Source organism: Condylura cristata, unplaced genomic scaffold (genome assembly GCF_000260355.1).
Source record: "Condylura cristata isolate star-nosed mole 26May11 unplaced genomic scaffold, ConCri1.0 scaffold00014, whole genome shotgun sequence".
In the NCBI taxonomy this organism is placed as follows: Eukaryota; Metazoa; Chordata; class Mammalia; order Eulipotyphla; family Talpidae; genus Condylura; species Condylura cristata.
Window position 1 is genome coordinate 35,639,884 of NW_004567115.1, and position 14,951 is coordinate 35,654,834.

General features: G+C 35.4%; 1 protein-coding gene across 1 annotated transcript; it reads right to left on the minus strand.

Moving 5' to 3' along the window:
- Window positions 1-274: 274 nt before the first annotated feature.
- On the minus strand, window positions 275-14,708 carry FRG1 (FSHD region gene 1). Its single transcript, XM_004682355.2, has 9 exons — window positions 14,446-14,708; window positions 12,413-12,483; window positions 8,403-8,528; window positions 7,582-7,639; window positions 5,579-5,693; window positions 5,124-5,228; window positions 2,125-2,216; window positions 1,499-1,609; window positions 275-373 (listed from the first exon to the last, which is right to left on the minus strand). The coding sequence occupies exons 1-9, from the start codon at window positions 14,505-14,507 to the stop codon at window positions 337-339; spliced, it is 777 nt and encodes a 258-aa protein (XP_004682412.1). The 5' UTR covers window positions 14,508-14,708; the 3' UTR covers window positions 275-336.
- Between the last annotated feature and the right edge of the window lie 243 nt (window positions 14,709-14,951).

Consider the following 14,951-nt stretch of genomic DNA (forward strand, 5'->3'; position numbering starts at 1 on the left):
TCTATGTTCATTGCAATACTATTCATAATCGCCAAGATAAGGAAAGAGCCCAAGTGTCCAAGGATAGAAGATGGGATGAATAAGATGTGGTATAGATACACAATGCAATACAAGTCAGTCAAAAACAACGGTGACTTCTTGCCATCTGTGACAACATGGATGGACCTTGAGGGGATTATGCTAGGTAAATAGATTTTGTAATCCCGGAATGTACATAGCTTTGTAAACTAGTATTACCTCAGTAAGCAAAATAAAACAAAAACAAAAAGCCCACTCACTTCCACTGGTTATTTTATTCAGAAAAAACAAAAGGAGAATTAGTAACAAAAATCCTGGTCATTTGCAGTATCTATCAGCTTTCAATTTGGCTCTCCTGTTTAAATAAAGACAATTAGTAAAAGTTAATATATGTGAAACAGGCTCTGATAAAGTCAACTGCTACTGAATACAAACTCATGCTTAGAAACGGTATTTTTAATTTTGGTTATATTGCACAACACTCATCTTAAAATAGTAAGATTTTACTTCAATTACAATTTACAATTGTAAATTACAATATTATATTTCATATTAAATGGATTCTATTCTTAATGAAAATCTTTTCCTAACATTTAACAAATGTTGCCTAAAGGCTTTTTAATGCCTAAGAGCAAATTCAATTATCCCTAAATTTAAGCAGGACTAAAGTTCTATTTAATAGGTTGGCAACGTGGTATCTTTGTAAGTGATAAAAGTTACAGGATATATACCTGATTATTTTTCTTATCTAATTTTTTATTGCTTAAAACTAGATACAGCCTCAGCTGGAAAAACTCTTACATAATTTACTTTCTTCATGTAAGTAACTTGGTCAATGAGTTAACAGAAAATGCGTGGTAGAGCTTATCTTTATTAAGTGAACAAATAAAGATGTTAAGACTGCTTTTGCAACATGGGACTTGAATGAGTGGCAGCCTACCAAATTCTCTTTTAATCTGGTACAGCTAAACCTCTCTACATGTTATTTTATGCTGTAAATCCAGGATCCTACTTACCTAATGGGAATAGGAATATAACAACATTAGTTAGCAGGCCACAACAAGTATATTTCACACTTCTGAATCCAACTTGGTAGGTTTCAATTTTATTTAACTTTTTAATCTCATTATTAAGAGTCTATAGCATGCTAATAGGAAGATGCTAATTTTGAAATTAATCAACTACCTTCTAATCCAGTCATAAATATTATAAAAAGATGATGGTCTATTAATTTATGAAGTACATTCAGTGAGACCTAAAATTCTTGGAATAAATAAGTACACTAAATACTTAAGAACCTAGTTGTGATTTCTTTAGGTATGTTCTCTTAGCAATCTTTTCCAGACTTAAGATTTCCTTTTAGGCAGTATTACAAATTAGAAGTGCAGACAAACATTTAAAAACTACAGTGAATTAAAAAGAACACTGACTTTATTTATGCTATCTGAAAATTGGTAGAAATAAGGTAAAATATTCCTACCTGTCCAGAAGTGTTTCATGCAAAAATCCATCTTTCCGGGCCTTTTTAAGAACTTTACTGTCTTCTTTACTTATTTTAAGTTTGTGGTCTTGGAAGCTCTGAAATTTCTTTCTGCAAACAAAGTTATCATTCTTTAAAAATTTCAGATTTTTATTATATGTTTACTGATAAACTTAGATTTTTATGGTTTTTCAGTTATTAAAATAACCCATCTAATCTACTTAATAACCTATAGCTTTCAGGTACGAAGATTGCATTAAGTGCCCCACCAAGTGGGCAGTTGTTTTGAGTAACTCTACAAAACGCCACTTCTACTAGGGGATGTTGGCTGGAATCCCCTGTGTACTGGCTGGGCGAAGGAGTATTTGGTTGGCAGTATGGCTTGGCAAATCACAGCCAATTTATTAGTGAACAGGGAGACCCAGTTAACCCAACTGATTTGAACTTTGAAAGGGAGCAGGAAAATTAGGAAAACTGACGCCTTAAGAAAAGGAAAGCTTTAAGCTCAATGTTTTGTCCTAAAGTCTACATTATGCTGCCACATCTTGCCTTGTAGGCATTTTATTTAGGGTTCTGAGAAGCACTTCATGGCCCAGTCTGTAGGCCTAAAGGTAAAGCATACATACACATAATTGATTTCACACTGTTTAACGTTTCCTTTGTCTTCTTCAGGAAGGTCATCTTTTTTCTTGGTTTCTCTTTCAGCACACGATCTAATCTGGATATTGAAAATGAGAACTTAACAGGTTATACATTTATATTCCCCCTTTCCACATTATTATCACCTAAGAATAAGTGAATTCCATATGAAAGACAATTAACTTAGCAAACAGATTCAGAAAAAGACAGGTTCTAGATATAATTTGGTTATGTAATTTTTATTCATAACTGATATTACAATTTTCTGTAGAACCCTTGTGCCAGCAATACTAAAGAGAAAATTACTTGATATTTTACAAATCAGATCCACTAAACAATCAGGCAATAATTTAACTAATATGGTTTTGTCTTCAAAGCAAATAAAGTAGGATCAAATTATCCCTGGGAGATAGTGTTTCTTTTTATAACACTGTAAGTTTAAGATAGTAGCTATTTTACTTTGTCCAAACTTTTACAAAATACATTAAGTACAATTTGCTTTTAACCATGGGAATCTCCTCTTCTAAATCCTGACACCCTCATACATTTTGACAAATATTTGCCATCACATACCACAACTGTTGTGATACAGACACAACAATTAAGATAAAGTGAAGGGGGCAAGGAAGGGGGCAGAATCCAGATAAAATGTCCTTACAATCTGCAATCCAAAGCACCGACATCTCCAAAGTGATCTCTGTAGCTCAGAGTCCAATTCTTAGACAGTGCTAGTGAGGGGTATATGAGTTACAGGTCTGGTTCTCCATAGAAAAGCTGGGGAAAGCCAGACAAGGAGCTGTGATACAGCACAGCTGTATTCCTTCTGGTTGGAGGGAACTACTGTTCTGGCAGATAAGACCAGGATGTGGCTGACACAGACCAGCAGAGCCTGTGATGTAAAAAGCAAGGGGGGGAACAAGTGCTGGATCATCAATGCTCAGAGCTTCCAGGTACCTGACTAGCCAAAAAACAAACAAACAAACAAACAAAAAACCAGGGAGATTTGACAGGTACTTCATAACATTAAATCTAAGTAAATAAAAATTTAAAAAGGAACCCACTAACCTTTTTCTAATGACCTATTTCCTAAAAGTGTGGTATGGAATGCATGAGTAGTTATAGCGTTCCTTGGGCCTGAATACACACATCCTGTCCCAACCATATCTAGTCTAGCTCTTTTCACGTGAACTTCATGAAGTGACTGATCAAAGCTGGTGAGAATGTGGAGGGGCAAGGGCTGTTTCCTTGTCTGTAAAGTTAGGATAATATTAACTACCTGACTGGAACAATATGAAGATTAAAGAAGGGAAATCATGTGCTGTATTCACATGTCTGCAGCTACTTGCTTGAGTTTATTTATGTAACTGAAAATATGACTAACACTTTTCAAAATACAGTAAAAAATATCTAAGTTTTAGATTAAAACTGTTAGCGACTCTGGCAGTGAAAATGCCTTACAAGAAGTTATGGAATGTCTACTGAAATTTCTAATTCTTGTAATGTCTAGGATGGTATTTCTTTCTTCTTCAATTAACTGTACATAATAAGATAAAGGAAGAATAGTATTATCACATCCTTAAAAAGATTAGCAATATTTTTCAAGGTAAAATGAATACTTAGAGACTATAAAAATGATATATGAAAATAGGGAACATTCAGAACATATAATTAAGGGGGAAGCAAGGTAGAAGGAGCAGCCTGATGCAGGCTGGGGTTTGGGGTGGGGGTACTGGGGGGAAGCAGCAGAAAGAAATGAAAGATCAGTGACTATCCCAAAGAAAGTTGAAGGAGCAAGTTAAAAGTAAGGTACCCTTGTCTGGAACAAAAACCTGCAGTTTTAGATTTCTTAAGGGAGTGATTGCACAAAGAGCAAAAAATATTTTCATTCTGGGGATTAAAAAACAGTAAAAGCAAAATGAAGAATAAGCAACTTCCTGCTGTAGCTCCAGGTAAGACAGAGATCACTGGTGATCTAGCAGATGGTTAAAGGTCTAGAAACTGTACATGATTATAACTTTTATATAGTTTTTACAGTGATGAGTAATATGGAGGCTCAAGTATTAAGCAAGTTTTTAAAAACCTAATAACATTCTAATACATAATGGTGGGGGTGTAAGTATACCCTGTAGAGAAGGCAACGTGGCAACAGTTAACAAAATTACAGACACATATGACCCTTGAGCCTGTGATTTGACTTTTAGGAATTTATCTTGAGATAGGCTTGCATACCTACAAATGATGCATTGTTTAAAATTATGTGCTGCAATACTGTTTACAAGAGAAAAAAATTGGAAATAACGTACATTTCTCCATCTAAGGAACTAAGTTACAGTTCTTCCTTAAAATGAAATACAATATAGTTGTTAAAAAGAAAGCTTTCTACACACTCAAAGAGGAAAAATCTCTAAGATGCAATGTTAAGAAAAGAACCAAGGTCTAAAATAGTGTATATAGGAAGGTAACTTTAGAGCAAAAATATATAAATTTGCAAACATTCATATTTTCATAAAAAATTTTTTTATTAAAAAATTCTGGAAGGCTGAGGCATAATTTTTATGCTAATATTTAAAACATGTTTGAAAACTGAATACTTACCTATTTTCAAAAAGGTATGTTATCAATTTAGAAATTTAAAAAGCATGTGGAATTACTCAGAAAAACAATGAATGAAAGGATCTAACACAGCCAAGTGATTCTTAGATGTAGTAATTTCTCTACCACATGGTACAAGTACAAACCTCAGTTAGGAGACTTATAGTTCAAAATAATTTTGGCACCTAATGTAAAAAGCTATGAGAAATTTTTAAGGTAGAAGTGACTATCCAACATTTTTTTTTTACAGCGAGAATACACTGATTTACAACACTGCTTACCATTTAGGGGAACAGGTTCACCCCTCTTCAGATATGAGTGACCCCAACACTGAAGAGATGGAAGAACATCATACACAAGACATGTATTAGACTATGAAAACCATCATAGCTACCTTTATCATTTCCTCTTCTCCTGCTGTTTTATTTTTTGCTTCAATATCTCCTGCTTCATTGCATCTAATAAAGCAGCTATTGGAGGCCAGTAAAGCCATTTTCCCCTAAACAAAACAACAAGAAGTAGTGATGAGAATTTCTGCAAAAGAATTCTTAAGTCTTGAGACTAAATGGATACCTCTCAATCCCACCCTAAAAGTAATACAGAAAAATGAATTTGGAGAAAACCTGTAAAATAAAAAAAGAAAGAAAACAAAATCACCTGTAATTTCACTACTCAAAGGTAACCAGCACAATAAGTATTTCTAGTTTATCCTATTAGACTAAATTCTAGCTAGATGAAAGAAATTTTTTTCCTTTGGCTAAAAGATCTATTGAGAATAGATCAGAACTGATCTAGTTCAGTTTGAAGAACAGTTAAATTCAAAGATAATTAAACAAAAATAACACTCACATCTTGAAAGACTGGTTCCCACTGTTCTCTTGGTCCGATTGCATCTGAACGTCCAATGACAAGCCCATCTGAATTAATACCGAGGTACTTTCCATAACCAGATTTCAGAGCAATTCTTCACATTAATAAAACAGGTAAATGTTAAAAACTTAGAGAAAGAAAATTAAATATGGAACATAAACATATGTTTATATACATAATAGTTCAGACTGGTCATATTCCAAGTGTCAAAAACTGCATATAGCTAAGTGGTCACAATACTGGACGGTATAGTTGTATACACACATTTTAATATTAAATACATTATATAACATTAATAATTTTTATTATATAACACTGATCTATCAATAGTGCTGCTATATCTTGTCTATACATAAAACTGTCAACATATCCTTTGAAGAGTCTTGTAACATGGGAATTATTGGATCAGAGGGTATCTACTTTAAAGTTTCTATTACATACTATCCAATTGTTTTACATAAAAAATTATATCAACTTATACTGGTACCTTCAATTTAGAAGAGTATTTTTTTTTACATTTATTTTTCTTTTACAGTGTTCATTTTTGTATAATGTTTCATTTCTTCTTTTGATGTAACCCCCATTACAATTCTCACCATCCAATCACCTGTGAGCTATAAGAGGTGATAGTGTCCTCCTCCCTCCCCTGTTCTGACTCCTCTCCCTGCCATTTCCCTGCTGGACGTCTTGGACTTACAGTTTGCTGCTAATTTTTTTCAGACCCCTTGTTCAGTTTCCCTATGTTCCTCCTATAAGTGAAATGATTTGATACTTTCTTCTTTCTGACTTATTTCGCTGAAAATAATATACCACATCTTCTTGATCGAGTTACGCGTTTTTGGACACTTACTTGTTTCCATATCTTAGCTACTTTAAGTAGTGCTGCAATAAACATAGGAGTGCAGGCTTCCTTCGAATTAATGATTTTGTGTCCTCTGGATGTACTAGGAGAGTATCTTTTTTTTTTTTTAACCAGACTTTCTCATAAAAAAAAATTAGAGAATAAGAATGCTATAATTTGCATTTTAATTATTATTATGAGCAACACTTGTACTTCTTTTCCATTTTACATTTTTGGGGCCCATTTTTCTAATGGGATCTTATTTATTTATTTATTTTTTAGTGTTGAGTCCTGTACATACAGATGAAGAATAAAAGGCATTGTCTACTGAAGTCACTGCCAGTATTTTCCTCATTTGTCTATTTTGTTTCTCAATTTTGTTTTGTGGTTCTCAAATGTAAAGTGTGTGTTCTTCTTTTTTTATTAATGAAAAATCTTTCGCCATATTAGACACTCTAAAAAACATAGAAATCATTTGTTTGTGATTTCTGATTTTTAGTTTACCAGTTCCCTGTGATGCCGGAGCTGACTTTATTTTAGGTTAATGATTAAACTCATCATTACATTGTTGATGTGACTGATAATTAGCACAGTGAAATTCAATTTCTGTTTCTATTGCCCAAAGTACCATTCTATACTTTTGCATTATGAGAATAAAGTTGGTGAGCTTATAAACTGATTGGAAAAATAGTGAGCAAAACATCTCTTTGGTCATTATGATTATGTAACATTTTCTGCTAGTTTAAAAAGAACTTCTTTTCCTATTCTGTTTATTTCTTGATTCTTAGCCACTGTGTTTACATATCACAGTAATATCAGATCAGGTTTTGTATTATGTTTGCTTTCTTCACATGATTTTTCTAATCTATACCTTATTTGGTCTTGCTATGAATCATATGTATGCTTTTATCTAGAATTGTGAGTCTCTTTTAAGATCACAGTTACTGCAAATGTAATTTATCTAAATTAACTAGAAGATATATAATGTTATTTAATAAAATGTCATAAAATTCACTTCAAAAAAGACATTTTGATTTTTAAATCAAAATTACTCTGTGGGTTGTTAGGTAGATATTATCTTTTTTAATAAAATTAAATTAAAAAGTAAAGGGTTATTAATTATAGTGCAACTCAAACTCACCTGGAATCAGACAATTTGACAGCTGTAAACTGCTCTGGGGGACTAGGGCCTTCATCAACTACAGGAGATAAAACCATTTTGAGATAAATTTAAAATTTGCTGTAAATACACATGCAAAGATATTTCCTAGCTTTAAGATATAACTTTTTTCTTTTAAAATTAAATGTAATAATATTATAACACAATTGTATTATGATATAAACATATTAAGGTATACTTTATTCTTTTAACTTGTATTAGTTTTGAAAACTTAGCAGGAGAGATCAGCATAGCTAGTCATTATCCAGATATTTCCCTTGTATTTTAAAATATAATGTACAGACAAATAAGTACTAATGACACAAATCTAAATGCTTTAATTTATTCAAGGAATGGCCATTCAGCCCAAATAATTCCACTCTCCATCTTCCGATTTCTTTGTGCTGTAGTGATTCCTCTGATAGGCTGAGGGAAGGAGAAGACTTCAAATTATTAACTATATTCTAGTTTAGTTTTAGCAAAATGTCTGAGAAATGTAGGATTTCAAACATTTGATTGAACCAGATTTTCTTTTCATTTATTATTTAAATTATTCATGTTGTTTTTGATTTCCATAGATACTGTTCTGGAACTAGACAGTGTTTTCAAATACTGATACTGAAAAGGAGTTGCCAATACTTGGTAAATACTAAGGAAGGAAAAAAATGGAAGAGTCAAATATAATGGCTTTATTTCTTTGAAATATACTTGAGATGAGTTAAATTTCGCCTAAGTGAATGATTGTTGTGAAATATATAGTTTAAATGACATTTACCCTCCCACTGCGTCTACGAGATACAAACCTTCTTTATGTGGGGCTCCCAGTGTAAAAAGTCCATTGTCAAGTGCATGAATGTAGGTGCCTTTATCCATTTCAATTGCTATGGTTCCTGAAATTTCACCAAAGTTTGTAACTTTCCACCAGATTCCTAAAAAATAAAATTATTAATTTAGATTTTATACAATGTTCACGCTATTGTTATGACTTATTTTCAATTTTATACAAAGTTCATGCTATTGTTATGATTTCTTTTCAAAACTTTGTTTTGGTATGTGTATGTGGAGATTTAGGGTAACTAGCACCTAAATCAAGATTGGGTTCTTTATAAAACAGAAGTACGTATGAAGTATGATATATAGACAAATTTCTTCCTTTTCAGCCCCCAGCCATCTATGACTAATTTCCAGCTATGAAAACATGTTATTTATATATCCCTCCAGAAAGTCTTCCCAGAGTAGTATTTTAAAGTAGAAACAAAATCAGCAAAAACTACTGTCTGTGCATTAATATGTAGCTCTTCAGTAGAAATGTTAACTCTAGAGTCTAATTATTTAACTAGTCATTACAAGAGTATATATTTTCATGGGAAAAACTGGTCTCAAATCTTGCTGTATATTGTGGTTGAGCTAGAGCAGAAATATGTCAGCCATAAACAGGATAGTAAATGTTATCAAGGAATTTACATTAATTTTGTTAGGTTGATAAAATTCTATTGTTTACATTTAAAAGAGTAAAACTGAAGAAGAGACCCAATGCCGTATAAGAAATGTATTTTTATGTATTTATGGGTAAAATGACAGTAGTTGTGATTTACACTTTTCCGGAAAAGAAATGCATGATCATGTGTGTAATGAAAGACACTAGTTTACCTAAAGTCTTTCATTTAAAAATTGAGTTAATCATACCATATAAAAATTTTTCATCTAAACAAAAATTACCTTGAAAATGCTTCAAAGACGTAAAAGTAAAGCTAGCATTATAAAACTCTTAGAAGAAAACACAGAAAAAGTTTCATGACATTGGATTTATCATTGATTTCTTGGATGTAACACCATAAGACAAACAACAAAAACCTGACAAATTAGACTCATTAAAATGAAAAACTTTTGTGGATCAAATGATACTATCAATAGAGTCAAAATACAGCCCATCGAGAGGGACAAAATATTCATAAATCGGGCCCTCCCTGGTGGCGCGACGGGTTAAAGCACAGCACTGAGAAGCTGAAGCCACTTCCGCATGAGTTCGATCCCGCCTGCCTGGGAGGTGACCACATGGTGTGACCTGCCCGCTGCTCCCCTCAGCAGTGTACTTCGCAGATCTGCCTGTTCTGCTCCCTACTCTGTCTCTGGTGAAGCCTCTCACCACCCCTGAGCCTCTGGCCTGTACCCCAGTTCTGTATGCACAAATAAATAAATCTTTAAAAAAAAATTCATAAATCGCCTCTGACAAGGTTTTACTTTCAGAACATACAGAGAATGTTTAAAACTTAAATACAAAGAACCTAATTAAAAAAACGTGAACTCAGTTATTCCTTTTCTAAATCTCCTGCAAACTATTAGATATCCCTTCTGGGTAGTGTCACAGCACAGAACAAAGCCTGTCATATACTGTAATTTTTTATTTGCCCATTAAGAGGATATGATCTGTGAGGAGTGGAACCAGGGCTACTTTGCTTACTGATGTCTAACAGAAGGGAGTGAATGCATGTTTTCTAAATGCTGAATTGCAAATGGCCTAGTTTAAATGCCATGGCAGTTGACAAAATATTGTCACGGCGCCCATTCTTTCTGGTACTAAGGCTACAGCAAACATTAAAGATTAGGGAATGACTTCATTTTTATAAAAGCCCTTTCCTTAAGCTAATCATCTCCCAGGGCTGCCCACAGCCTCCTGCGGATGCCCACACACCCATTATCCTCAAAGAGGCAGAAGAAATGAGAGCTGAGTGTGTTTTACCTGATCTTCAGCTGACCCACTGTCTCTGTGTTAAAGTTCTCCTGAAATCTCTATCATAATATGTACCTGGCTCAACAGGAACATACATCTCAGTTCTGGAAATAGGTTCTAATCTAAGTACCCTTCAAGGAACTACAGCAGCAAGTAGGCACAGAACTAACTTGGTTGTAGTTCCTGAAAGTTTCACAAACTATGCAACTGTAAGTTCAGTTACTTCCCAACCTAGCAGAGTTCTCTGAAACTATTTTCTTTCAGAGCTTCTTGCCCTTTGCTATTATTGCTCCGAATTGATATTTCCCTTATGAAAGGCAGAGTCTCTTTCATCCTATTTACCAACTCACTCTGACTTTAGCTCATCCCTTCAAATCCTTGTATGGGGTCATCAATACAGCTTTAAGAAATTAGCATGCTATTTTCTTTTTTCAGCAACAGGTCATTAGTATTTACATGGTAATCTTAGGAAGTCAGGAATATGAAAGAAAGTGGGAGGACAAAGTAGAAGACAGAAGTGATGTCCTTTTCCAGTAAAGACATATTAACTGACCCTGGGCTTACCTTCCACCAAGAACAACTAGGAAACTGGATAGAATATGTGAGAAAACAGTTTTCAGGTATTGGAACACAGGCACAACAATTTTACGATCTTTGAGAAAAGGGAAACACACGAGATGAACCTCACATTCACTTCAACTTTTTTTCTAATGTCACTTTCTCATCTATAGTGCTGGGAGACAGAGCCCAAGAGCAAGGTGCTCTCACTCAGCTGAGATTGGAGTGCCAAAATTTACAGACTAAAGCACTGAGAAAAGGGAAATGCCCAGAGGTCGGCACCGTAGGGCTGTGTAGGTGCTGAGATTTCACAAGGCCAAGTACAGTGATGGCTGCTGCTGAAAGCTGAGTGAAGATCAGAGGTCCCCATGTGCTGGCAGACAGTGGAGATGATACTGAGTAGCTTGGGCATTCAGTGAGGCCCTATGAGGACCACGTCCCAGACTTCATGGCTACAGTTTAGGTCTAAGGGTAAGACCAAATAGCCCTAATACTTCAAAAATCAAGCCTGATGGGGCACAGTGTCTTCAAATAACCTCAGTTTCAAATTTGAAGCACACAGAGATACTAAGATTTGAAGTTGACAAAGATAATAAAACTGTTTAATGGGGGAAGGAAAGTTTTATTTAAGTGGCTATTAATAGGGGCATAAAAAAGAGCAATGAGTCTTCTGAAAGAAAATATACAAGACTATCTTTGTGATTCTGGGAAAAGCAAAGATTTCCCAGACTGGAGAAATAAGGTGGTAGTTATAATAGAAAACAAATTTACTTAGGTTTTTATAAAAATTAAAAACTTTTGCCTTTAAAAAAAACTCCATTAAACAAATGAAGCTTGAATAGCTTTCCCCAGGTGGGTAGGCCCTTCGGCACATGTACATCTGTGACAATATTTTTCAAGATCATAAGATTTATTATGTAACATGAACACTAAGGACTAAGAAGTTTAATATCTGGATATTTTTTGTTACTTCTGAAAACATATTTTTGATATACCAGGTTTCAAAATGAAATTGCTAAGTTTTACAAGAGAAATAAATTGCTTTTAAGTAGGTGTGGAAGGATAGCAGAACTACATGGAAAAGAATACACAAAATCATTATTTTTACTGTGGATGTATTTCCTCTTAGGACATACAAATCAGACTTCCACAATTGAAGTATGTACACATGCAAAAAAGTGTAATGTTTACTCAGCTAAATAACACTACCTATATCAGGCCTTTAAGTTTATATATTAAAATCCCTGAGCTACTAAGCATGTTAATGGTGCCTAATAAGTAAAAGTAGTGTTTCCTCTTTCTCCTTACTGGTTCTGAGAGGAAGAAAGGCTTCAGTGACATCTACTCCCCTAGAGAGTAAAAAGAACCTATAACTCTAAATAGTATTTAAGAACTTTGGGACAAATATGAGTAGTTCAGAATTCCTTCTATTTTCTTTTTATTCTTTACCTTCAAAAAAATGTTTTTAATAGAATCACAACAAATGTTAAATTTCTAAGAATAAAGCATTAAAAACTAACTTACCAACAACATCAAGTTGTGTTTCTTCATCCTCTTCTCTTTTTCTCTTTTTATCCTTGCTCTTTTTCTTCTTACTATAGTAGATAATTTTTATTAATTTATTTTTACTTCTTTATATCAATGTTCATTTTTGTACAGTATTTGATTTCTCTACCATGTGTAGTCCCCATAATTCTCCCACCATCATGTCACCTGTGACCATCACCATAGTCCCTTGTACTCTTTATAGGAAGTAATTTTATTTATTTTTTAAAAAGATTTATTTTCATTTATTTATGCGTACAAGAATTGGGGTGTGGGTAGTGAGAGGATTCACCAGAGACACAGTAGGGAGCAGAAACAGGTGGATCCACTGAAATTTACTGCTGAGAGGAACAGTGGGTGAAACAGGAGAGGTCAGCTGTACCATGTGGGTCAGCTCCTTGGCTGGGGATTGAACTCATGCCAGTGGCTGGTGATAGCGCCATAGTGCTGAGACTTTAACCCCTGAGCCACCAAGGAGGCCATGTAGGAGGTAATTTTATAGGTGAGTTTAGATATACTGATTTGCATGCTCAGTATCATATGATGGTATCAGAAGTCTTTTCAACTATGTGTTGATCTTTCAGTGATTTACAACAGTCTTCCAACTCTGAGAGGTTTTTCTAATCCTGCACATACAGTGTTAAGAGTAAGGAGGATGGACTCTGGAGGTAACCTCATTCCGTAGTTTGTGGTTTGTGATTTCTGTAGAAATTACTGAATTACTCTGAGTCACTTTCTCTACCTATAAAAAATTAGGTTAATAATTTTAACTCAACACTTAAGGTTACTATGAGAAGTAAGAGTTGCTATACATCTTCATACATAGTTGGTGAGAATGTAAAATGGTGCAGTCACTTTGATAGTTTGGGGTTTCCTCAAAAAGTTAAACAGAATTAGTAAACAACCTAGGAATATTATTCCTAAATATATACTCAGGAGAAACATAAACAAGTCCACAGAAAAGTTTGTGAAAGAGTGTAATCACTATTCATAATAACCAAAAAAGTGAAAAAAACCAAGCGGTTGTCAGCTGATGAATGGAAATACTATCTAAAATGTGTTAGTCACACCATGGAATATTAAAAAAAAAAAAAAAGCAAGCTAATATGCAAAGTGTTTAGAACAGTTCTTGGAACATAGAAAGTGTCTAACACAGTACATATTATGATTGATATGACATGTTATATATTATGTTAACATAGTATGTTATAATTTTAAGGAGACATGCTTGTTTACATTTTTCCATTATAAAGTAAACTTTCAGAAGCCCACTTCTCTCTCTTTCCTGTAAATTTAGACAGTAAGTATCAGATTTATTCAGAATAAATGCTTCACGATGCCAGAAACCGAGGCAGAATTCTCAAGCATAAAAAGCTCGAGTGTTCATTTACCTACAGTGCTGGACTCAGTTCCCGCTGCTGTTCAGACCTGGGGAGAAGCACCCAGAGACAGGGAAGGAGACAGCAAAGAGACTTAATAGCCCCGAAGCTGCAAGTTTGGAATCTCTGAGGTCCCAATCCCACCTGCCTTCACCAGTGACCTCGATTTGCTAACGCAGAAGGCACTGGGGAGCTTGGGGTGGGGGTGGGGTAGGGGTTTGAGGGGGACGTGAGCCTGACAGTGGACACCTGCAGCAGGGGTGTGGGCATGCGTGGGCATGCGTAAGTGCACACCTGAGCCTGAAGGGCAGGTATACAAGGACGGTCACTGAGAGCCAGAGGTCAACTGCGAGAGAGAGCGCGTGACTACAGAAGATTCAAGACCAGAAAGAAGCCAGAGAGAGCCAAGAGAATGCGTTCGAAGATTTCCAGAGGCCTAGAGGCTTGGGCCCTGCCTGCCCTGGGCCTGGCTGTCCCACAGCAGGCACCTTCTACCAGGTCGAGGGGCCAGACACAGAGATCTGGGAGCCTAAGTGGCGCTCTAGCAGCTTCCACTAGACTCACCGTGAGAAGGAGGGCAGAGGCTGATCAGAAAAGCGCGAAAGCGTGTGTCCGACGAACTTGGGGACTTACCTCTTGGCCTTGGTTCCCTTGAGCACGAGTTTGGTGGACTTCACATAGGAATACTCGGCCATGGTTCCGGTGACACTGAGGAGTTAAAGAGGTGGGAGCCGGCTCAGGACAAAATGCCTCGGCTAGAGCTGAGACAGGCGGGAAAGCACAAAAAAGAAGCCGAAACACAAACTCTGAAAACTGTAACAACTGAGGAAGTGGATGCGGTTCACTCCTATCAGTGTTGTTTTCACGCCAATACCGAATCCCAATAAAGAACCCACTTCCTGTTTACTACCTTAAGCTACGGCAAGCGCAGCGGGCCCAAATACATCAACTTTCATTTGGTTCCGCTTGCGGAACTGCTGAAAGGGAGTTAAGGTTTCTCTTTTTGCGGAAGCCTTGAGTACTGCCCTCTGGTGGACGCCGCGGTGGTAACAGCCGTGATTGGCATCTCGAGCTGACTGAGGGTGCCTTCCTGCTAGATCTTAGGAGTAGGCGACAATTTGATTGACAAGAGAATGAAG

Coding starts and splice junctions, on each gene's coding strand:
- FRG1 (XM_004682355.2), bottom strand. CDS start 14,507: ATGGCCGAGTATTCCTATGTGAAGTCCACCAAACTCGTGCTCAAGGGA. Junction 8,529..12,412: donor AACACAACTTGATGTTGTTG/GTAAGTTAGTTT, acceptor TTTATTTTTTAG/GAATCTGGTGGAAAGTTACA. Junction 7,640..8,402: donor GGGAGCCCCACATAAAGAAG/GTTTGTATCTCG, acceptor TATCTCCTGTAG/TTGATGAAGGCCCTAGTCCC.